The following is a 24,373-nucleotide window of genomic DNA, read 5'->3' as shown; positions in this document are numbered from 1 at the left end:
AGAAATTAAACTGGAAAAATAAAGTTTTCAAATTGAAATCTCTAGTTTTGAAACCTAAAAACATTTGAAGCTGAAAATAAGTTTATTTCAGAATAGCAAAAAGTTTTAGAGATTTTAACTTTTTTTGGCCAAACACCAATATTTGTTTCAATTTGTTTTATTTGGGTTTCAAATAATATTAGCTCAAATTTTTCTCCCTACAGTTGTTGAAAGAAAGTCATGAAACAAAAGGAATAAACTGGCAAGTTAAATATATTTTAAACAACACCAACAGTTTTTCCATTTTTGATTTCTTTCTTGATGAATATGATAGCTTAAGTGTAAGGGTGAAAGGAAATTGAAAGTTTGAGTAACAATCTGACCAACACTCCAAAAATCAGCCCAACACTGTGTCATAAGAAGATGATTTCAGTGACCCAAAGAGCCCTGAGACACAATATCAGCCATGAGTTTAATGGAAAAAAAACAACCGTTTGTCACTTAAAAACAATTTGCAAAATAATTATGAACTCCTATTTTCAACAAACCTCTTTCTTGTTGGTGTGAAAATAAGATTTGAAGAGTAAAAATGCAAAAACTGGAAGATATTTAGAAGTCCTTTTTGTTTTTATTGAACAAAAACATTTACAAAGGTTGTGTAGGAAATACATTATATTACAAAAAGTCTAACAGAATAGATAAGGAAAAAAATGACACAAGTGGCTGCAATAATGAAAATAATCGAGAAGACGTGAAATACGTGGATGTGGTCGCCAACTTGGTCTGAGCTTGAGAAAGGCAACAGGTTTCTCAAAGAAAACTCCTCCGTCTATCGGAACCACCGCTAGTTTTTGATATTATTCATAAAACGGATCGAATTGAAGTCAATTGCAGGTTTGATGTCATTGTTCAAGATTGAGAATTTAAATAAAAGTTTAAATAAAGACTAATACATTACATTACATACAGATTTGTTTCCAAATATTAGCTCTGAAAATCAAAACTTTATTGAGGAATGTGAATTTGTAATGCAAAATACACTGAGGATTATGAACTGAAGGATCCGGGTGGTTTCTCACAGTATTAACACTTCGGAGAGCACACGTGGCGGTCCGGTGTGCTCGTGGCGTCACTTCCCAACAGGGATTTGTTGAAATGCATCAGTCTAAACAAACGTACGAGGCAGCAGAAGACGCCGTCTGTGCCAGCACCAGCGTGAAAACGAAAGCACCTGCAGTGCTAATCTCCTGAAAGGAACCAAAATTCAACATGTCCTTTTAACAGACCATCAACACCGAACTGTCAAAGTGCAAACCATCTTCAGATTTTCAGGTGGGCTGTAACAGTAAAACCACGTTGAGGAGTTCTAGAAACGACAGGTCTGTTTTTCTTTAGTGTTTGACAGTTCAGTTCAACAGAGCTCAAGGTAATGCTGGGATGTGAACCATACTCCCACTCTAGAGTTTCCGATCAAACGGCTCAAGAAACAGATTAGCAGCCACAGATTTAACAGCAACCTCTTGGAACTGTGAAATACATCTTTCTGATCAGAAAACAATCTGATAAACAGAGGCCGAATACTAGCATAACTGAAACCAAAAAACAACTTTATTATCGTGGAAAAAATTTCAGAAAATTAAAATTCTACAAAACAATTTTAAAGATTTTAGACTACATTCTGAATTTTGAGTTGGAACAAGGCTTGGATACTATTTTGAAACAGCTTTTTCCAATAATAACTGTGCCTCAAGTCTTGCAATAATGACACATTTGCTATCATAAAGGGTTTTTTTTTTCCAAGGGAGAAATTTTCAGGCATTTTCCTCGCAGTGAACCCTACGCCTGTGCCCGGACTGAGCCTCTCAGGTGGCAATGACCATAAGGAAGACCAAGAACACCCGTCTTCTCTCTCCTCTAAAATCACTAGGAACTGAAATACAAATGTGTCTTTTGTTCCAGGTGTAAAGTGTGGTGCCATAGCACCATACTGTCGTTTTGAGGCACTACAACTGTTACAGAAAGAAAAAAAATAAACATTTCAGTCTATAAAATTGGACTTGAATTTGTTATCATGACTTGCTCAAGCTTCTTTCTTTCAATGTTGGGTCTGGTTCGGAAGGCTAATTCGTGTTTGGTTGACTGTCAGCGCCGGATGATCTAAGGCTGACGGTTGAAATGTACCAGCATTCACCTCAGTCACTTCCCAGCCTGCTAGGAAAAGCACCACCCTAACTTCAGATGCCTTACATTACCAGAAGCTTCTGCAAACATCTCTCAACATCACAGGAATCAGTGTCATGTATCTGCTACAAACACAAGAAAGTCGGCAGGCGGGGCTGATGAAAGTAAAATAACATCTGTGGAAGGAGTTACGGAGGAGGGTATAGTCACTTTCTCTGGAGTCGGAAGTCTCTGAGAACGTGGTTGAGCGGTTGGATCTGTATCACAGGGGAAAGGTTGACCTGCAGTATCTTCTGCGCTTTCTGACGGGCCTCAGCCACCGACCGAGACTCGTCCACTTTTATTACTCTTCGAATAAAATGTTTTTTGTCCTTCCAGCTATTCCTCCTCCCAGCAGGATGTTCCTTGAAGCCCTGAACATCTCTGTGAACGCCGTTTCCCCTCCAGCCATTGCTGGTCAGCTCTGTGTGAGTCTGTGGGAATACCCGGCCGTTGGGGTTAAAGACGGGAGCGGAATCTCCGATGAGGGCGCCGTCCAAACGAATAGGGCAAGACAGGTTCTTCTGACTAAACAAGGCCACGGCTTTGGTAGACGCCCCACCTCCGTTCTGGGAAGGCTGAGAGGGTATTCCTGAAAGAGCTGGGGAGTGCTGCTGCTGTGATGAAATGGAAACAGTTTGCATCTCGGAGGACGGGTCTCTGATTGAGTGGATTTGCAGTCTGGCTGTGTGAAAACCAGACAAACCTTCTATGCTCGTCAGTCTGAGGCATGGCTGGATGTCCAGCAGCGACATCTCCACCGTTTGACCGGCCGTCCTGCTGCCGACAACCATGCGATGGTCCACCAAAACTTCTGCCGGCCGGATCCCTTGAATCCGAGGGTTGCTCCTATCAGACGAGATCCAAGACGGGTGAACCTCCCTCTTTTTGACCATAGGCTTCCTCTTCCTTTTCTTGGCTGCAGGCCGGTTCACATTCTTGCTGACTAGCTTCAGCATGTCTTCAGTCAGGGGTTGGCTTGTGTAGGAGCGGTAACCATAGACTTCCTTACTTCTCAGCACGATGGGCCTGTGGCCTTCCTCGCACAGCTCCTGTAGAAATGTCACCAGCTCCTCTGTGCTGGAGAGATCTCGGGACATTGGGCTGAGAACTTTCTGAGTGTCCAGGAGGACGCTGAGGCCAGCTGACGAGATCCGGGACCAGGAGTGAACAGCTCTTCGCTCTTCATTTGTGAAGGCCAGAGGCCGGCTGACCAGGGAGCCTTGTGGTGCGTCAGACATTTTGTAAACCTGCAGACAAAAAAAAGAAAAAAGATGCAACTTGAGTGAAAGAATAAGAAAATAATGAAGAATCTTTTTCTTCTTAGAACAAGTAAAATTTTATTGAATGAAGAAAATCATTAAATATCAATATGTAAACAGAAAAAGAAAAAACTAAAGGCTTCATTCATATTCCGCGACACGCTTACGTCGTTCGGTTCAAAGAGCACAGATTTTCAAACGTTTACCACGCAGACAGTGGCACAGATCTGTCGCGGTGTTGCAGAGTGGTGTGAAAACTATTTACGAGCCCCAGAGTACCAAGCAGCGAGGCATTGGGTCCCATTTTCAGAGTCTTTGGTCTGACTCTACCATAGACTTGAACTCACAACCTTCCAGTCTCAGGGCGGACACTCTACCACAAGGCCACTGAACTGGCCCTAGTCAACACCAAATGTTGTGCGCCGATGCACAACTGGTTCAGTTCAAAGGCAGATCAGGAATATATTCCAAAAAGGCATACAAATGAGGGTACAAAATGATTTCTTAGTGAGACAAAAGGTCTGGTGCATTCATTTGATATATACACGGGGAAAATTGATCCTGCACCAGACCAGACAGACATTAGAAGTAGTGGAAACATTAGAACTAAATTTTAAAGCTAAACACTAAGCTAAAACTCTCAAGTTGTTTGAGATAATGTAAACCCCCAGCTTTACTTTGGATTTGTTTGTTGTACTTGCAGTGAAGAGCCTCGTTTCCACTGAGCAGTTCGGTATGGGAGTAGTATGAACGGTCCAGTTAATTCTGGCGAGCGTTTCCACTCAGTTCAGCCTCGCTTCCACTGAGCAGTTTGTTTTCACGGTGCATGCGTGGTGTAGATTGCTAGCGAGTCATTGCAGAGAAAGACTAGAAAGGTAACAACAATGAAGGCCATCCAGCAGCTCGACTTTTTCTTGCTATACATCGTGTAGAACAGAAAGTTAATGTTGTTTGAAAGAAGATTGAAGAATACCGCCGTAAAGAGGAAAACAGAATCGCTAGCTTAGCGCTATACTGGTGCTTTCTAATCTGGTCATCACTTTCTGCCAATCAGTGAGTGGAAACAGCAGCTCCGCCCCAACTGTACTATTTTTCTATGGACCTATAATGGATGGAGGTCCTCAGGAGGTACAGGTCGGAACTGTTTGATTGGTCCATTCAACAAAGGAAATGCTCAAAATACCGGATTGAACCGTACCGTACCGGACTGCTCAGTGGAAACGAGGCTAAGAGGATACCGGCCCTTTGGACTGTCTGCGTTGATGCAGTTTAAATGCAGACTCTCAGAGAAGAAGAAGAAGGGAAGCAGGACGTTTGAGAGCACCAAGCCAAAGTGGACGCAAGAGCAGTCAAATGGTTTGACAAGAGAAGCGTGATTGTTGCCAACACTTTTGCCAGTGCCAAACCAGTCTCCATCATCATTTAAAGGTGGAAAAGAAAACTAAAAAGGAATGTGTCTATGGAATGCCCACGCATCATTAACCTGTACAACAAGTTTGCACTTGATGCTGCTCTTGATGCACTGATCGCCTAACACTGAATCCATATCAGGTCCAAAAAAAAATACTAACACTGGTTGTTGTTTTTTTTTTCACTTTACAGATATGGTGACAGTGAACAGTTAGTTGTTATATTGGTCTGATTATGGGTCACAGGTGTGCGAAGAAAGAAGATGATGGATTTGCTAGCTTTTAGATCAGGGATAGGCCTCAAGAGCCTGCATGTTTTCTAACATATCCTACTCTGGCAAATTATAATTGGGTGGACACACCTGAACCAGGTAATCGGTCATGGCCCCACGAACATCTCAATGTGGTCCCTATATGGTTTAGTTTTGGGCTGAATTGGTAGGCCCCCTATAGGTTTGTCCGCGGGTTCCATGGTGGCATCAGCTGTGTTTGCCTACATTGACTTAGGTGTGGACTCAGTGGGGTCTGGGTCCCTACACCAAATGGCCGCCCGGTGGACAGCATAGCAAGCTAACAAGCTTCCCGGTGGACAGCATAGCAAGTTAACGAGCTCCCCCAGCAAGCCAGACTACTTAGTTCCCACTCAAGCCAGTGTGGGCAAATGCAGGTGGGGCCACCATAGAATTATAGACAAGCATGTCAAAAGTAAAAAGTTATAAGACCATCTCCAGAGAGCTCGACATTCCTGTTACATCAGTTGCACATATTCAAAAAAATCAGGATCCATGGCAAGCCTCGCTGGACGTGGTCAAAGCAGGAAAATTGATGACAAATCAAAAACACTGATAATTCGAGTAGTAATAAAAAGGGCCTAAAGCAACTGCTAAAGAGATTAAAGGTGAGCTTCCAGCTCAAGTAAGATCCATGTTAGATCGTACCATCAGTCATTGTTTGAGCCAAAGTGGACTTACAGGGAGATGACCAAAGGGGACAGCATTGTTGAAAACAAATCATAAAAAGTCAGACTGAATTTTGTCAAACCACATGTTGACATGTCACAAAGCTACTTGTAGAATGTCCAGCCAGACAGACGAGACGAAAGCATATCAAGGAAAGTACAGTCTCTACTCTGAAACATGGAGGAGGCTTTGTTACGTTCTGGGGCTGCTTTGCTGGAGTGTCATCTGTGGAGGGTACAATGAAATCCCAAGACTATCAAGGGACTCTAGAGAAAAATGTGCTTGGTCTAAGATGCAGGTCATAGGTTTTGCACCAGGACAATGACCCAGACCACAGCTGAAAACACCTAATAATTGTGAAGAGGGAAACATTGGACTATTCTAAAGTGGCTTTCTATGAGTCCAAGATTTGGGACCAAGTGATTGTTTTGCAAGTCCCAAGTAAGTCTTAGGTCTAAAGCCTGAGTGTAGTCCCAAGTCAAAAGCAGGTATGTCTCAAGTCAAGACCAACAATTTTCAAGGCAATTCCAAATCCTACCGTTGAATGTTCCAAGGCCTTTAAGTGTTTTCAACAAGAGAGTAAAATTATTTACACAGACCATTAGAGATGGGGACCTTGAGGCACCTCACGATTCGGTTCCGGTTCAAGAGGCAAGGGCTCGATTATGACTGTAGTAAATGCACAATAACAAAAGAAGCAAAACAGCAAATAGTAAAGAAGTACCATGATCCCCAAAGAGAAAAGGGGGCTATTTACCAAATACAACACCACAAAGCACAGCAAAATGAGCAAACCAAAGTCTGGAAAGTAAATGATTTTCTCTACTGCTCCTACCTATATACACCATACTCCCCACCGTCCTCTGTATCCTTTACAACCACCTTCCTTTCATCCTCCCAACTTTTTGCCATATCATAACTTTTCCTTTGACTAAAACTTTTAATTCTGATTAACCGAGTCTCATATTTATGTCAACGTGCGTTTTTTAGAAGCCAGTTCTGTGTTTTTATGAGTGGATACAATTCCTGCAATTCTTAAATGAGCTGATATCCATGAAAATGTTACAGCCACTCCTGAACCGCTGGATTTCTATCGGGACACAACTGAGAACAGCATAGCCCAGAGCACCAGGGCTCCAATTACAATCATTCGCATCCCGCCCAGATCCCAGGAAACCTGGGTGGTGGAAAGGTCAAAATCCCCTGAGGCCACTTTGATTACGCTGAGCTGGCTTCATGCCCACACAATGCAACGTTAACAGAGTTTACCGTTTCATTCCTTTAATTGCAGCTAGAGATTAGCCAATAAGCTCGCCCTAACTTTCATTCAGAACTTAACGGCCTTCATTCAATTTCAACAGTCAGATGAAGGCCGGTCCTTGTTGAGTCTCTGTCAGTAATCCTCTTATCAGCATGTCCAGCAAATTACAAACTGTTCTTTATTGACATTGACAACCTCATAACTTTTAGACCAAAAGGCAATAACACCGGCGAACAGGAAGTAACGCTTTGACAGATTCCGTGATTCCTTTTTTCTGTAACGTGATTGGTTGGATTGTTGGACCAAGCCAATGTGGGCCCATTTTGATTGGAGGTCGTATCAAAGATGCACACATACCCAGACGCAGATACAGATGAGGAAGCACAGTTTATGTAAACATACTTTTTAATCAAGGGTGTTGGTGAAAACAGCAAGTCTTTCCATGTCAGAGGGGTAAAATCCAAGTCAAATCACAAGTTATTGCTGTGAAAGTTCAAGTTGAGTCGATATTGTCAAATTCATGCCTCAAGTCCAAGTCAAGAGACTCAAGTCTAGACCTGTTGTATTCAGGCTGGACACATTTGGTTTGCTTACAGAGTTAGTTTACTCCCTGTAATCTGAAACAAATGTTCAGTCTGATCAGCTGCCCCCGGAGCAGGACCAGACACCGCTCTCAGACCCGTCTTTGATGCGGTCTGGTTTCGTTTCCAATCTGACTGAGCTTCAGATCGCTGTGATTTCTCTGTCTGAATATGCTCCGTATTGGAGCGGATCAACTGGACCATAACAGCCACCGTAGCCAGACATTACAGGATGGAAACAGAGTAGGAAACGCTGCGGAAAAACATGGAGCAACAGCATCTCACTGAAGTTTGGTCGAGTGAATGCAGGCTCATTTAAAAAGGAAAATACTTCTAAGGTGATACACATTGTTTTCCACACCATTTTACCGACAATTGCCTCCTCAGTAACCGCCTTGCAGCATGTCTCCACCGTACCAAAGTCGCAGTAAAAAGTGTTGCACCTGACGTTGATACAGATGTTCAAAATTTGTCAGCAAAATATAAAGTTTGAATAAGTGAACTATCCCAACAAAGACTGCAAAGCATAGGACTTCCATTGTTCTTTCTCTCTTTGCTTTGCCCCACATATACTTTTTTTCTGTCCAATGATTAAAGAGATCTTCAGTCACACGCTTTTGTTTATTAGCTTTGGTTTGAAACAGAAATGTCAGGTTTAAAAGCAGTCTGAATACAGACCAAGAGCAAGGTCCAGGATATGGTCCGGGCCAAATTAAACGGACTTAGTCCGTACCAATAGACTATTTCTGTCTGAATAGGCCTAAACTATTTACCATTATGATGCGAATTAAGCTTTTAATGATAACGATTTTTTAACTCTAGTTACAAATTGAAAAGGAGTGTTGTTGCAATATTCAGACAGAATATTGTGTTTCGCTTATCTTTCAATGTTTGGTTCAGACAATGCTGTTTAGTACAGACAGCATGTTGGTGATCTAACATATCTATGTGTGTGGAACTTTGGGGATAGATGCTGTTATGCAATATCTTCTGGTTGATTAATGAAATAGTCTAGATTTTACCACGTTGCCTGTGGATTAATGCTAACGCAAAATACAGCAGAAAAACAACATTGTGTCAGAATAACAGCAGGAGTGCAATAAACAACATGGAAATCGATGGAGTATCCTCGCCGCACATGGCCTGGGATACAAGATGCTTGCCCAAAGCATGGAGCAAATTCAAGCTGCAAATGGATTTAATGGTTTCCGTATCATTTAAAAGAAAGAGAGATGATGAAAATGCAGCTTCCTACTCCTTTGAGTCAGAGAAAAACGGCAGGTCATCTCTGACACGTGGACACTCAGAGAGGATTAAAAGTAAAGCACTAAATATGTATTTTACAGCTTTGAGGTGTATATGATGCCAAAAACATGTTCTTTTTTTTCTGGTTACAAGTTTCATGAGAAAGTGCAGGAAGTCAGTGCAACTTCTGAACAGTTTGTAATAGATTAACTGTAATGTTGGGCTCACACTGCATAAAGTCCAGCTCCAGTGCAGCCACTGGAGTGGTCTAGCAATAGCAGATGACTCACATTCGCTACGGATGGCTGCAGTCCTGTTGCAGCCAGGCGCTCTGCTGCCGACCTTGCGAGACTCCAAACTCACGCAGGTTCACACTATGAGTTGCCATTTATATAGGAAGTACTAGTAAACAAACCCTGTTGATTTGGGATTTACGTGTCAGCGGAAATTACGTAATGTTTACAACCCAGTGAAAACATATCAAGCAATAAGATACGGTGGAAAATAGGTTTTATTTTTAAAAAATGTACCGCATGCACTCAACGCTCGGTCGCGTGACTTTCGGTTTCGGTCGTTTAATTTGTCCCAACTTCATAAAATGTGTTCCACTTGCTCTGGCGTCAGGCCAAAATTTGAAGCCAACAAAATAGATAAGGAGAGCAGGGGAGGCCGGACCGGACTGGATGTCGTGAGTGTCTTTCGCACTTTTCAAGTTACGTAAAGACTCCGGCAGTTCCACCGGAGCTGGACTGAATGCAGTGTAAGCCCAGGGTAAGGTTGCTTATCAAAGAAAGCAAATACGCCAACGATGAAAAAGTGATTAGAGATCGCATTGTTTTCAGCATTTTCTTCCCAAGTCACTGAGAGTTGGTTCTTGCTTAACAGTGACAGTTTGAATCCTATTTATCTGATAGATACCAGTTTGTTAATGTAAATGGACAGTCCTCTCATTGTACTAGAGTTAGCTACGGAGTCCCTCAGGGCTCAGTTCTAGGGCCCATTCTGTTCACGCTTTACATGCTGCCCTTAGGAAACATAATCAGGAAACATAGCATTAACTTTCACTGTTATGCAGATGATACACAGTTGTATTTATCCATTAAACCTGACCAGAATGACCACCTAGAGCAGGGGTGGCCAACCCTGGTCCTCAAGAGCCTCAACCCTGCCTGTTTTCCAGCCCTCCCTGGACTGCTTGATGCTGACAACCTAAATCAGGTGTGTTCAGCTAATCAGGATGTGGAATTACTTGAGTCAGCTAATCAGCAGCAAGCTGGTCAGGGAGAGCTAGAAAACAGGCAGGGTTGAGGCTCTGGAGGACCAGGGTTGGCCACCCCTGACCTAGAGAAACTGAATTCATGCATCAGAGACATTAAGACCTGGATGACAATTAATTACCTCCTCCTGAACCCAGAAAAAACTGAGGTCATGATACTGGGTCCTAAACACCTGAGAGATGCTCTCTCAGATCAGATAGTCTCCCTGGATGGTGTAAATGTTGCCTCCAATTCTTCAGTCAGAAACTTAGGGGTTTTATTTGACCAGGATTTATCATTTAAGGCTCACATATCTCAAGCTTGTAAAACTGCATTTTTTCATCTACGTAATATAGCTAGGATCAGGAATATGTTATCTAAAAGTGACGCTGAAAAACTCATCCATGCATTTGTTACGTCTAGACTGGATTACTGTAACTCTTTACTAATAGCATGCCCTAAAAGTTCTTTAAAAAGTTTTCAGCTTGTCCAGAATGCAGCAGCAAGATTGTTAGCAGGAACTAGTAGAAGAGAACACATCACTCCTGTGTTAGCCTCTCTCCACTGGCTCCCAGTTGAATTTAGAGTAAAGTTCAAAATCCTCCTGTTAACATATAAGGCTCTGAATGGTGTGGCCCCATCCTATATTAGAGATCTCATAGTTCCTTACCAGCCAATCAGAACACTTCGCTCACAGAATGCAGGACTGCTTGTAGTTCCTAGAATTTCTAAAAGTACAGTTGGAGGTAGAACCTTCAGCTATCAAGCTCCTGTTCTATGGAATAAGCTCCCAGCTCATGTCAGAGAGGCAGGTACAGTTTCTACCTTCAAAACTAGCCTTAAAACATTCCTCTTTGGACAGGCGTTCTGCCAGACTAGCTAGTAATCAGAGAATATTCCCTCTCATGTGGTCCTTGTGAGGCTAGATTAATAAATTAATATTGATGCGTTTAAATATAAATTTAGATTTTCTATCAGCGTTATTTTTCAGATCAGCTCTGGGGTTCTGTTCTCTATTCTCATCTACTTCTCCTCTCTTCTATTCTTTATTATTTATTGTATTTAGTTCTCCATGCTTTTGTTGGTGCAGTTCCATTCACATGTTGTTCTTCTTTCCCACTCTCCTCTGGGGAGCGGGAGAGATTTCAGATCCCCGGTGGATCGCCCACGCTCCCACTCTTGGCCGTGGACCACGCCCCCGACACCATCCTGCATCTCTGAGTGAGAGTGATTCCTGCTGGGTCATCTGCCTCCTGGTCGTGGACTGCACTTCTGCTTCATCTTGACTATGGACTTCATCATCACTTGTCCCTCAGCTTTATCTGAATGAACTCTTAGATTCGTAGTTGTAGAAGCTAATTTTTCTTTAACTGTTCTGGTATCGCCTGTCCGTCCTGGGATAGGATCTCTCCTTCATGTGGGAATCCCTAAGGTTTCTTCTTTTTTCCTGACTCAGGTTTTTTAGGAGTTTTTCCTTACCGGGAGGGAGGGTCTAAGGGCAGGGATAACCAGTTTATGTAGTCTGTTTAGTTTTTAACAATTGTTTATATTTTGAAGCCCAATGAGGCAAATCTCTTTGTGATTTTGGGCTATATAAATAAAATTGAATTGAATTGAATTGAACAGTGGAAATGGCTATTGACATTGCCGGACCTGTTCCTACTGTACAAAAAAGGTCCAAGTAATGCAGGACACCTGCCAATGTAAAGCATGCAATATATTGAATCATTTTGGAAAAGTATGTCGCTCCAGACAAATCAAGAGTGTGCACACAGTAAAGCCTCATTTCCACTGGTCCAGTAGGGTAAGTACTGGTACAGTATGGTCCATTCAATTCTGGCAAGCGTTTCCCACACAGTTAAGCCTCACTTCCAAAGTTTGTCTGTTTTCACAGCGCTTGGGTGGTGTAAAACACTAGCATGTCATTGCATCGTTGTAGTGCAACGACTTGAAAAGCATCAACAATGAAGGTCATCCAGCAGCAAGGAACGATTGCAGTTCCACCGCGGACCAGGCCTTGCTGTTGTTTGCAGGCATTTTCAAAACAGACTTGTGACCAAAAGAGTACACAGGAAAACGCCCCAAGAGTACCATGGTTCGGTACTGTTTAATGGGTCCATTTCACCATGGAAACGCTCACCTTACCAGACCGGACCGCTGAGTAGAAAAGGGGCTTTAATGAAGACATTTCTAGTGAAACAGCAGAATACACAGAAGATTTGTTCATTGCTGAAGTCATACAAGGAAGCTAATGTAAAAACAGAACAAGTTTTTGGAGATGTACAAATTGACCTCATCAATAAGATTCAAGTTGGACACTGGAGCCCCATCCAATGTTATTCCTATACAGATGATTCACGCTACAATACCTATAAAGCCATCAATACACCCACTTTATGGCTAAAGTGATGAAAAGCTTGTTGTTAAAAGCAAGTGCGAAATCCAATGCCATTGCAAGAGCACTAAGATAATAATCAAATTCCACATTGTCGTCAATCAAGCACCATCAGTGCTAGGCCTGAAAGGCTAGGCATGTCAAGAATTTGGACAACTCAAGTTTATTTTGTCTGTAACCGGCACACCTGAGCTATCCATTACAGATAAATATGTAGATGTATAGGCATAGGACTATTGCCAGGTACATGCACGATTCACATAAACCCAAAGGCAGCAAGATGTGGCCAACCCACCAGGGCGTATTCATTTTGCACTATGAGATCACCTGGGAAAATAGCGTTTGGGAAACAGAAAAGCAGCAGATCATTGCAAAAGTGACAGAGTCAACAAAATGGTTAAATTCATTGATTGCATCAGATAAACCACAGAGGCAAATTAAGAGTTTGCCTTGATTCTAAAGACTGGAACAAAGCAATCAAAAAAGACCACACTAACCCTTTCCCACTCTTAATCCTTGTGCTATCCTATGGGGTCCAGATGACAGCCTTTGATATTGATGTGTGATGCTTCCCATGACAAAGGTGGACAGGATTTCATATCTGCCACAGAAACCAGTGAAGATAAAAAAAAAAAAATTGAAAAAAGAAGTTCAGCCCGCTGTCTTTTGGGGTCCAGATAACCTCATATTTAATGTAAACATCCCAAGGATAGCAAAAGTGTTAAGGGTGTAACATCCAAGCTGGCAAGAGCTTGATATTTTAGAGTTCTGGATGTCAGGCCAGGCTATTGCGCTTTAAAGCTCACAGGGGAGTCATCCAAGCAGAAAACATTCAATTCAAGTTTTGGAAGATAGCAGTTCTGCGCCTACCTTTTGGGGTGGAATCTGGTCTGGATGAGTTTCAGCGCAAAGTTGATGAAGACTGAGAGGCTTCAAGGCATCATGTTTTAATCTGTGGCAAGAGCAAGGAGGAACATGACGAAACATTTGAACATAATGCAATGTTCCAGAGAGCAAGGAGTAAAGCTTGAAAAAGTATTCAGCAAAAAAAGGAACTGCTAAAAGAGGACTTTGGTCCAGTGTATTATCCTATTTTGACCCCAGCAAAGACTTGCTTTAAGAGGGCAGACCTAGTGGCTATGCAGAAAACTCCGTACAAATAAGGGAAGGACAGACGTCATTTTTCCGGCCAATAAAAATAACTGATATTTCCCCTGCAACTGCGGCCAATAGCCAATACCAATATTTAAGTGTTTACAAAGTTTAGATGTCCTTTTTGTTTCTTTCTTAGAAATGCACAATTGCCATTTTACTGTAAAATCACATTGTGTTTGACCGTTTAAACATACAGCAAGGAATCTCATGACAACAACTATAACTTTAAAACTTTGAAATATAGACGATATTACCAAAAGTATTCGCTCACTGCCCTCCCTCACATATGAACTGAGTGCCATCCCATTCTTCCCAAAGAGTTCAATGTGATGTCAGTCCACCTTTTGCAGCTATTACAACTTCTACTCTTTGGGAAAGCTCTCCACAAGGTTGAGGAGTACATTTATAGGAATCATTGACCATTCTTCCAAAAGAGCATTGTCAGAAGGCCTGGCTCTCAGTCTCCACTTCAATTCATCCCAAAGGTGTTCAATCGGGTCTAGGTCAGGACTCTGTGCAGGCCAGTCAAGTTAACCCAAACCAGACTATCTCCTCTATGTCTTTATGGACCTCGCTTTGTGCACTGGTGCACAATCATGTTGGAAGAAGATGTGGCCTGCTCCAAACTGTTCCCACAAGGTTGGGAGCACGGAACTGTCCAAAATGTTTTGGTATCCTGAAGGATTCAAAATTCCTTTCACTTGAACTAAAGGGCCAAACCCAACTCCCGAAAAACAAGCCCGACCATCATTCCTTCTCCACAAACCTTCCCACTCGGCACAATGGAGTCCCAAATGTAGCATTCTCCTGGCAACCAAGACTTGTCCATCAGATTGCCAGATGGAAAAGCGTGAATCATACATCCCTAGTACAATTTGCAAGGTCACTCCTTGAAAAAGCCAGAGAGATCCATATCTGAGTCTTCTGGAATACCACAACATCCAATTTGACAACTTCAGATCACCAACCCTGCTGCTTATGAGTCGGCGCTTACGCTCCGTCCTGCCCAGCACCCGACAACAACTTCAGGCCAAATTAGCCAGCTACAATGATACATATATCAGGTGAGTTGGCAAACAAAAATGTCAGAAGCAGTTTTAAAATAGATTTGCAAAACTGATGTCATTTCATGAAGGACAAAACATTGTATTGCTGGAAAATGGACTCTGGAAACCAGCAGTTGTTAAGCCACCTGACACTGACCAATCATACCTTGTATGCAACCATGAAGGACAGGAGTACTAAAGGAATAGACGCGATCTTCTTGATATCTAGGACGCACATAAGGCTGGCCTGAAGTAAACAAGTATCTCAACAATCAGTCTGTTTGGTCATACTTTCTTCTTATGGCATAAGGTTTAATGCTATTTCATAATCGCCACCTAGTGGCCAAACTGAAACACCCTCCAGGAGAAGCGGAACAATTATTGGAGCTTCTCCACATTGCCCAGGGGTGCCCAAATTCATGCCTTGAAGGCCGGCCTCCTTTTCGTTTTCCAGAAACTCTGCCTTATCTGCAGCTGATTACCTGGATCAGGTGTGTTTAGCCAACTAGAAGCTTCAATAGCAGGTTGGTTGGAAAACATGCAGGACACCGGCCCTTGAGCCCTGGATCTGGACACTCCTGTAGTAGCCAACTGTAGCTATAGACTTGGCACTATTTCCATGTTTTCTAGCAGGACCACCTATGTATTTGTTTTATGGAGGATTAGCATGATATATGTATGTGTGTACGACCTCAGATCAGACCAGACAATTCACTGAATTTATGCATATTAAGAAGTGGACAAAAAGATAATAACCAGGATTCCCTCAATAGCGAAGAAGTAAAAATCTCTGTGCCAAATCCCCTTGCGGCACCAGGAGTGTGGAATGAAGTTTTCCATTTGCCCTCTCTCCTGTCCGCAAAACTCCCCGGACTGGCGTGTCTGTTTACCACGCTGCATGGTTCCCAGTTTTTGACTGTTTCCCACCGCCCTAGGCTGGGACTGGCCCATATAAAAAGGAGCAGCGGCGATGTCGGCTACCCACCAGCCCGTCTTGAAACACAGGCCAAAGAGTCTTACAGCTTGTGTAAATCTTTGTCTGTATCTAGATTTGAATAAAATCACAACAACGCATCAGGTATGCATTGTGTTTCCTATGTAATGACGTATTTATTTGTAGAAATCTTTGAAAATCTGCTGCATCTTGTACAAAAACAATTATACCATGACTAGGGCTGGGAATCTCAGGGTAACTCACAATATGATGTGATTCACGATACATAGCTTACAATATCGATAGTATCACGATAAGGCAAAAATTGCAATAATCAATATATTACCTTGGTAATTTATGTCATATTACTATTTTTTAAACAACACTTTTTATTTTTCTCAAAACATTTTTTTAAAGAATTTAAAGCACAATATATTAATTTAATGCCCTTTGCAAAATTAAAGTAAAATTAATAATAAACACCAACATGTCTTTATAATAATAAAAAAGGTTTTAGGATAAAAAATAAACACAGCTAATACAAAATAAATAAGAATGATAAATACAAAATCAAATTTAGAGTATATCAAATAGCCTCCTCCCTTCAAAGAGCAAAAAATATGGATATAAAAATTCACAATGTTATATTTTGTGAATTTTACAATTCATTTCCTTCCTCATTTTTACTTTAATTCACTGCACTTACTTTTAATGAACAACACTTTAGTCACGTGCTCCACGCACCGCTAGCATACACATCTGTTGAAACTACAGCGAAACCAGACGTCTCACTTAGACGGTCTAATGGTGCGTACCTGTATGCTAAAATCTGGTGTACGCACCCTCCCAGCCCACTCGCCGCAGCAGCAGACCCCACTCGTCCACGGCAGCCCGCGCGGGCCGCCCGTCTGTTGGCTGAGCGTGTGCACCAGCAGGGAGCACCGATTCGTTGGTTCTAGGTAGTTCCAACATCGAGATCTAACAGATAATGGAAAAACAAAAATTGCGTTGTTTTTTTTTCACCATGAAGCGCTGAGTTGGCGACTCCTGCTGCTGTCGTGCGCAGCGGCCCGTACCGCTCGCTCCTATAACTAATATTGCTTTCTACACATTCTTACTCGCTCATCATACGTCTGGCCGGGGGCGGGGCCTTCCGCTGTTTCTGTGACTGAGATAAAGACTGTCCCGCATTAACCGGAGAGGAGGAAAAGTAGGGACTTTTTTTAACATTGTCTCGTCAAACATAAACAAAACATCACAGATCAGGAGAGCCAAGCAGGTTACCCGCCCTCCCCGCCCCCTGCACCACCTGTCTCTCCCCCGGTGTGTGGAGCGAGCAGACGCCGCTGAAGGGAGGATGTCTGTCTGTCTGTAGACAGAACCACCGCGCTGCAACAGGACAAAGGCAGTCGTAATGGATTCGTATTTTAATTCTTTATTTCCGATCGGGTCACTGAAAACAGCCCGTGCCAAAAGCTGAGTTCCTGATTGGCTGATGCGATGCAGCATCGTCAAACTCTGTGATCTGCTGTGAAATGAGGTCAGACTTTCAAGAGCTACGCGGCACGCGCTCTTGTGCTCGCCTCAACAGCTGCTTTATATGAGAACGCCCACTATGGCAGGAAAAGTAAAGGGATTGGATAAAACTTCACAGTACTGAAGTACTGAAGTACTTCACAGGACCTTCAATGAACTGCTGCACTGTTTCCAGAAGCTTCTTTCGGTTTCAGTAGAGCTGCGTAAATCATAACCGTTTCTGCTTGGAATCAAACTTCAGTGACCAGCCCTAGTTTTACCATGCCTGCGCCCTATGGTCAAGAGCGCCTTATGTATTTGTTAAATACAGTAAAAGTACCAGTAAGTGAAACTGCGCCCTATAACCCAGTGAGCCCTATGGCCGTGAAAACACAGTATTTTAGCGCAGTGTTTGTACAGGTTACTCGTGTTACTGCCCTTTCTATCCACGTTTTTGATACACTAAAGACAGCGCGCGCTTAGTCCTTTTTGCTCTCGGCCGTGCTGCCATCCCGCGATTTTTGTTGTTGCTGTCTGGAGGTGCGTGTAAGAGCATGTGTCACGTGAGCGACCAGCCACTCCCCACCATACTACAGCACGAACATCAGTGTGGAAAGAGGGAGAGTGGTGGTGCACCCCATTGCTCTCCCTCTGGTGGACTTCAATGCTAATTTGAAAAAAAAAAAAATGTGATTAAGAGGGGACAGGGAATCATTCGTGAGTTTAAATATTGCAATAGCTTGCCATACCGATATTTTGCCCCACCTCTAACCATGACCAGGTTCTTATTTTTGTGATGATCAGAGTTTTTCTTTTTAAAAATTTGATTATTTTTTTGCTTTTTTATGGTCATTTTACTATATCTGCTAGGCCACAGGTGTCGAACTCCAGGCCTCAAGGGCCGGTGTCCTACATGTTTTCCAACCAACCTGCCTTTGAAGCTCCTTATTGGCCAAACACACCTGATCCAGGTAATCAGCAGCAGATGAGGCAGGATTTCTGGAAAACCAGTAGGACGTCGGCCCTCGAGGACTTGAGTTTGACACCCCTGTGCTAGGCCATGTCTCATTGCATACTGCCCTTTTCAATACCGCGTCCCTCTTTATGTACACTGGACAACGGTAACAGGCTAGCTTAGCATCTCTAGAATATAAAACTCAACGGTGTAAACAAAAGAATGCTGGTAAATTAGCAAAGCTAACTTCCGAGCCAACAGTCCAGCCAAAGGGGGAATCACTAATGAACGCTTGCTGTACTGCAGAAAATAGGGCTGTGGATCGTCTTACAAATCAAGCTCAACAATTCACGAATCGAACAACAATTCTTACTTTTGATATAATCTTTGTTGCTATATGTATGTAATTTTACGGAACATATAAAAAGGTAAAATATTTGTATTAAGTCACGATCATACCTTGATTCAGAACAGGAAATCAGAATGAACAAAATTGATAAAAACACAATGATGATAAGCTTTAAACTAACTAAATGCTAGATATATAGCATTATCTGCGATAATGGTAAATGGCATATAATTATATAGCGCTTTCCTTCGAAGGCCCAAAGCGCTTTACAGTCACTGACCTATCCCATTCATGCATAAATTCACACACTGATGGTGGCTCCGCTGCCCAACACTGGCGCCAACCTTCCACCAGAGGCAATTTGTGGTTCAGTGTCTTGGCCAAGGACACTTCGACACATGGGCGGGCAAGGCAGTAATCAAACTCGCAATCCTCTGATCAGGAGTCGACTGCCCTACCACTGCGCCACAGCCGCCCCAATAATGGTAGTGTGAATGATGTAAACCGAATTTGGCTGCTAAAAATGCAAGTGGCGATAGCTGAAGATGCAAATTGATAGCTAAAAACACGTAAGTTGGAAGCTGAAATGACTGTAGCTAATAGCTGAAAACCCTGAAGCTGATAGCCAGCTAAAATATTAGTTAAATGAAAATTAGCCTGAAAAAATGAAAAAGGGCTAAATCAGCCAAAACAGCTAGCATGTTGCTGAAATATTAGCTAAACTCCAAAAATAGCCTAAAAAACTGAAAAAAATCTTAAATTAGCCAAAACAGCTAGCATGTTGCTGAAATATCAGCTAAACTCTAAAACAGCCTAAAAAACATTAATAAATGCCAAAATAGTCAAAAAAGCTAGCAGAAAGCTATTATAACTTTCAACTTTACTACACTCCAAATCCATAAAATATAAAGTAACGACTAATCAACTATTAACTTAGTCGTCGACTATTTTAATAGCCGATTAGTCGACTAATCGTAACAGCCCTACACAAAAGTATATAATTCGTTGCACAAAATATGACAAGTTGTTTGTTATGATTGTATTTAAGCTGAAAAATAAATGCGGATACATTTCCTAAAAAAATATGTTATTTTATATAATGTTAGTTATTAGATATTATTGTTACCAGTTGTCGCAGTATTGCGATATCATCGATATCGTATTGTGACGTACCATGATTCCCAGCCCGAGCCTAAAGTACGCAAAAGCTCAAACACGTCGTTTTTGAAGGAGTTGAACACTTTCGCGTTCATTCGAATGGAACATTAAATCTTGTTTTTTCATTTAATTTATGTTCCGTCTGTGAAGCATTTGCACACAAATGAAGCACAAATGCCCTTTTTCACTTGAGTATAAAACAAAGGCAATCAACACAACACCAATAACAACACAACTACACCACACAAAACCAAACGTGAAGATACCATTACAAATAACATAATATAAACCACTATAACTTTAATTTAAAACTAACTAAGCTCAGGCTAGCCAGTGAAGGATTAGGCTACGATGAATTAGCGAAGCGCCGGTGCATCAGTCGCTCTCTAGCGCCCCCCTCGCGTCCGTGACATTGATTTTTAAAAATAACGCTGTTTATTCACGCCTGGTGGCCGCCGCTGAATGGAGAGCATTTTCACGCAGCAGGAGCCGAAGAGTTCATTTACAACTTTCAATATTTTAGACACAAATGTCGCCGTTTTTACAGCGAATTGTTAACTAGCACCTACAAGCTACGCTCGCCAAACAGTCTCAGTCCTTTCTCCGAGCAGTTGGACAGACCGCTTCAGCTCCTCCGGCAGGGCCGCAGCCCGCCACCCATCCACGGACCCGTTTACCGAGCAGGAAACCTCCGCGTCTCCCCCTCAGATCAAATTATACGTGAAAATAGGAGCGTACCTTTCACCAGCGCTGTCTCGGCACTCCCCGACTGCAGCTGTGTCGACGAACGACAGTAAAATGGCTACAACAACGGCGGTGTGGACGTCAGATTGCTGAGAGGAGGCGGAAGCTACGCGGGGGGGTGGGGAGGCGGGTTCAGTTTACCCGCTGTGGGATGGGGGTGGGGAGCCGTCAAAAGTGCTGGAAAAGCCTTTATTAAAATGATTGACGGAGGCCGAGTGATCCCGCGAAGATATTTCTCACCAAAACGGCAGTTTTAAAGAAGCATAGATGAAAAGGAAACCTTCCTCCCTATTAACCCTAAAATGTGAGTGTGAAATGACGTTGGGGAGGGGCGGAGCTTCTGCTCATATTTGTGAGATATGGGTGAGACATGACTGAGTGACCCCTCCCCCCTCGAGTTCCAAACAACAATTATTCACTGGTTCCAAGTAGGGCTGCCACGATTAGTCGACTAAATATTCAACAACTAATCGACTATTATTACAGTCGACGACAAACTTAACAGTCGATTAGTCGTTACTTTATATTATATAGAGTGAGAGTGTAATAAAGTTGAAAGTTATAAGGGCATTCTGCTAGCTTTTTGGACTAATTTGGCATTTATGAAGGTTTTTAGTCTAATTTGGAGTTTAGCTAATATTTCACCTGCATGCTAGCTATTTGGGCTAATTTAGGCTTTTTTTGTTTTTTAGATTATTTTGGAGTTTAGCTAATATTTCAGTTACATGCTAGCTATTTGGGCTAATTTAGGCTGTTTTGTTTTTGTTTTTTAGATTATTTTGGTGTTTAGCTAATATTTCAGTTACATGCTAGCTATTTGGGCTAATTTAGGCTTTTTTGTTTTTTAGATTATTTTGGAGTTTAGCTAATATTTCAGCTGCATGCTAGCTATTTGGGCTAATTTAGGCTGTTTTGTTTTTGTTTTTTAGATTATTTTGGAGTTTAGCTAATATTTCAGTTACATGCTAGCTGTTTTTTTTTTTTACTAACTTAGGCTTTTTTTATTTTTAGGCTGTTTTTGAATTTAGCTAATATTTTAGCTACATGCTAGCTATTGAGCTAATTTAGGATTTTTCAGGTCTTTTAGGCTAATTTAGAGTTTAGTTAGCATTTCAGCTGCATGCTAGGCATTTTAAGCAATTAAGGTTTTTTAGGCTAATTTACAGTTTAGCTAATGTTTCATCTGCATGCTAGCTATTTTTGCTAATTTGGGCTTTTTTGTTTTTTTTTTAGGTTATTTTGGAGTTTATCTAGTATTTCAGCTACATGCTAGCCGTTTTGGTTAATTTAGGATTTTTTCATTTTTTTTGTATCTATTTTGGAGTTTCGCCAATATTTCAGCTGCTTGCTTGGTATTTTGGCTAATTAAGGCTTTTTTTGTTTGTTTGTTTTTTTTACTATTTTGGAGTTTAGCTAATATTTCAGTTATATGGTTGCTGTTTTGGCTAATTTAACTAATAGTTTAGCTGGCTATCAGCTATAACATTTTTCAGCTATATCAGCTTCAACATTTTCAGCTATTAGCTTCAGCGTTTTCAGCTATAAAATAAATCGGTGATAGTCGACTATTAAAACAATTGATTGTGGCAGCATTAGTTCCAAGAAGTCAAAACCCCACAGACTTCTATAGAGAAATAAACAGCTATTACTCGTTTTTTCTATTTGTCAAAATAACGTTTTTTTTTAAATACATTTTTAAATGTATGAATGATGGCATTTCTTTATATCTTATCTTATCTGAAACTAGACAATTAGAAGCCTTAACGGGAAACCAAACACTAAATCACCTTTTTTTGCCTGTTGACTTCTATAGCTTTAAAACTGCTGTCTGTTGGTTGTTGCCAAATTTTTGACAAATTAAAATAAAGTTGTTTGATTCATGAAAATATTGCCTAAAACCGTCTAAAACAGTCGAATTTTTTGATTGGTCAACTGGTCATAACGCTCTGCAGCTCCAGTATAAAAGCCCCACCCATTGTTGAATCTGTAATGGTCGGTCGTTAGCTTTAGCTTTAGCATGGCTCGTAGGTATATTACCCTCGGTTGTGTAAAATCTATTGGGTTGCACAACTTTCCAGTGGACTTGGAAGGTAGGGAGAAGTGGTTTAGTGCAATTGGCATTGAATACAAAGAACTCCGTCCTGGTGATGAATTTGCAATGAACGTTCCACTCGAGATTGTTTGCCTAAATTGTTAGCCTTCATTAGCTTGTGATGCTAGCGTCATTTACCACTCAGACACAGCTCCCCTTCGGTCTGGGCCATGAGCACATGGGTCGGTAGAAGGTGGAGGAGAAAAATTCTCAACCTCCACAGAAAGTTCTTTGGTGAAACTGGTATCACTTCACTCTGTATTAGTCCCTATATTGAAGACTAGGGCTCGGAACCTCAGGGTTACTCACGATACAATGCAATTCATGATAAATGGCTCATGATACCAATAGGATCTCGATATGGCAAACACTGCAGCAATCATTATATTACCTTGGTAATCTATGATTTATAACTATTAGTTATTTATATATTTTTCAAACCCTTTTTTTAAATAATTAAAAACACAATATGTTCATTTGAAACTCTATCCAACATTAAAATTAAATTAGCAATAAATATGAATGTGTCTTTATAATAAATACATATATTTTAAGGTAACAAATACGCTCAAGTTCTGTGATCTACACCACAGACTGTATAATATTTTACTCCATTCGATTATCCTCTCGTTTGTGGACTGTCTGTACATGTTTCTCCGCGTTAGCAAAAGCTAACAACAAACCGGCATCCTCCGATTTACCTTCAAACCTGGGGCTATGGTGTCTAATCAAATGACGAATTTAAATAGTGACACTGAACATTAACATCTTCACTTACTTTCTCGATGGTTTTTGTACTGCTCTTCTTTTCCTCTTTCTTCTCACAGCAGTTTTTAAAATTCAAAACGCAAACCACATACAGTAAGAAATAGATACAAAAAGGTAGAACAATTGTTCTAAATAAACGCCAGGGAGGATACACACACAAAAATAAAACCTCAACCCCGGCAGTGTCTTGAGTTGTCTGTTTTTGTGACAAACTGGAAGAGTCACGTGGTTGAAAAAAAAACAAAAACAAAATGTAAAATCACAAACAAAGAAACTCAAATAAGTACAGGAACACTATAAAAAAAATAATAATTAAAGCCGCAAGCGGCGTTGGATGGCCCGCAGTCGCCTCTTCGCCCACTCCCTCGCCGCCCTCTCCCTCGCTGCCCGCCCCTACGCACTGTCGCCCCCCTTCACGCTGACCTTTGACCCGAATTCACCTGCTAAGCAGCCACTATGCACCACTAACCTCCCCTCCCCTTACTGTATAGCTGGACTTTGATGTAAGTGAGAAATTGCTTAAAAAGGCACTTTTTTCAAAATGGCGCCTTTTCAGGTAGTGTTATCTCCATAGCAACCATTTTATGTTTTGTTCGCCTAAGGTCACCGAACAGATTGACGTTAGTTTCACAAGAATTGGCCAAAGTAAATTTTTTGATCTCCTTAGCAATGGATGTTATTTGCTAACCACGCCCACATTCCCTATATTGCCATATTTTAAGTTATAACACTTGTTAAAGCTTTAACTTGGGATGTAAGTGAGAAATTGCTTAAAAAGGCACATTTTTTTTCAAAATGGCGGCTTTTCTGTCTGTGTTATCTCCATAGCAACCATTTTATGTTTTGTTCGCCCGAGGTCACCGAACAGATTGACGTTAGTTTCGCAAGAATCGGCCAAAGTACATTTTTGGATCTCCTTAGCAACGGATGTTATTTGCTAACCACGCCCACATTCCTTATATGTCCATATTCTATGATATTATACCTGTTAAAGCTTAAGCCTCTCATTGCAATGCATTGAAATATGAGCGTGTATTAACACTACACCACATTTGCGAGCTCGCCACGCGCACGCCGTTCAAAATCTATA

At 41.6% G+C, this 24,373-nt stretch overlaps 1 protein-coding gene across 5 annotated transcripts; it reads right to left on the bottom strand.

The window, feature by feature from the left end:
• Window positions 1-583: 583 nt before the first annotated feature.
• Window positions 584-20,743, bottom strand: si:dkeyp-87e7.4 (uncharacterized protein LOC557283 homolog). Of its 5 annotated transcripts, none has more exons than XM_024270740.2 (3): window positions 20,418-20,743; window positions 16,518-16,680; window positions 584-3,449 (listed from the first exon to the last, which is right to left on the bottom strand). In XM_024270740.2, exon 3 carries the CDS (start codon window positions 3,438-3,440, stop codon window positions 2,367-2,369), a length of 1,074 nt encoding a protein of 357 aa, XP_024126508.1. In that variant the 5' UTR covers window positions 3,441-3,449; window positions 16,518-16,680; window positions 20,418-20,743; the 3' UTR covers window positions 584-2,366. The 5 variants fall into 5 exon arrangements, with proteins under 5 accessions (XP_024126508.1, XP_024126507.1, XP_036067991.1 ...); XM_024270739.2 differs by lacking the exon at window positions 16,518-16,680 and adding an exon at window positions 13,438-13,519; XM_036212098.1 differs by lacking the exon at window positions 20,418-20,743 and adding an exon at window positions 13,438-13,519 and having other exon boundaries at window positions 16,518-16,657.
• Window positions 20,744-24,373: the final 3,630 nt, after the last annotated feature.

The sequence above is a fragment of the Oryzias melastigma genome, linkage group LG5, assembly GCF_002922805.2.
Source record: "Oryzias melastigma strain HK-1 linkage group LG5, ASM292280v2, whole genome shotgun sequence".
Lineage (NCBI taxonomy): Eukaryota > Metazoa > Chordata > Actinopteri > Beloniformes > Adrianichthyidae > Oryzias > Oryzias melastigma.
Note: the sequence above shows the minus strand (reverse complement) of the source record. Positions and strands in the feature narration are given on the sequence as shown.

What these genes read in the sequence shown, in the direction of transcription:
- si:dkeyp-87e7.4 (XM_024270740.2), bottom strand. Translation starts at nt 3,440, where the DNA reads ATGTCTGACGCACCACAAGGCTCCCTGGTCAGCCGGCCTCTGGCCTTC.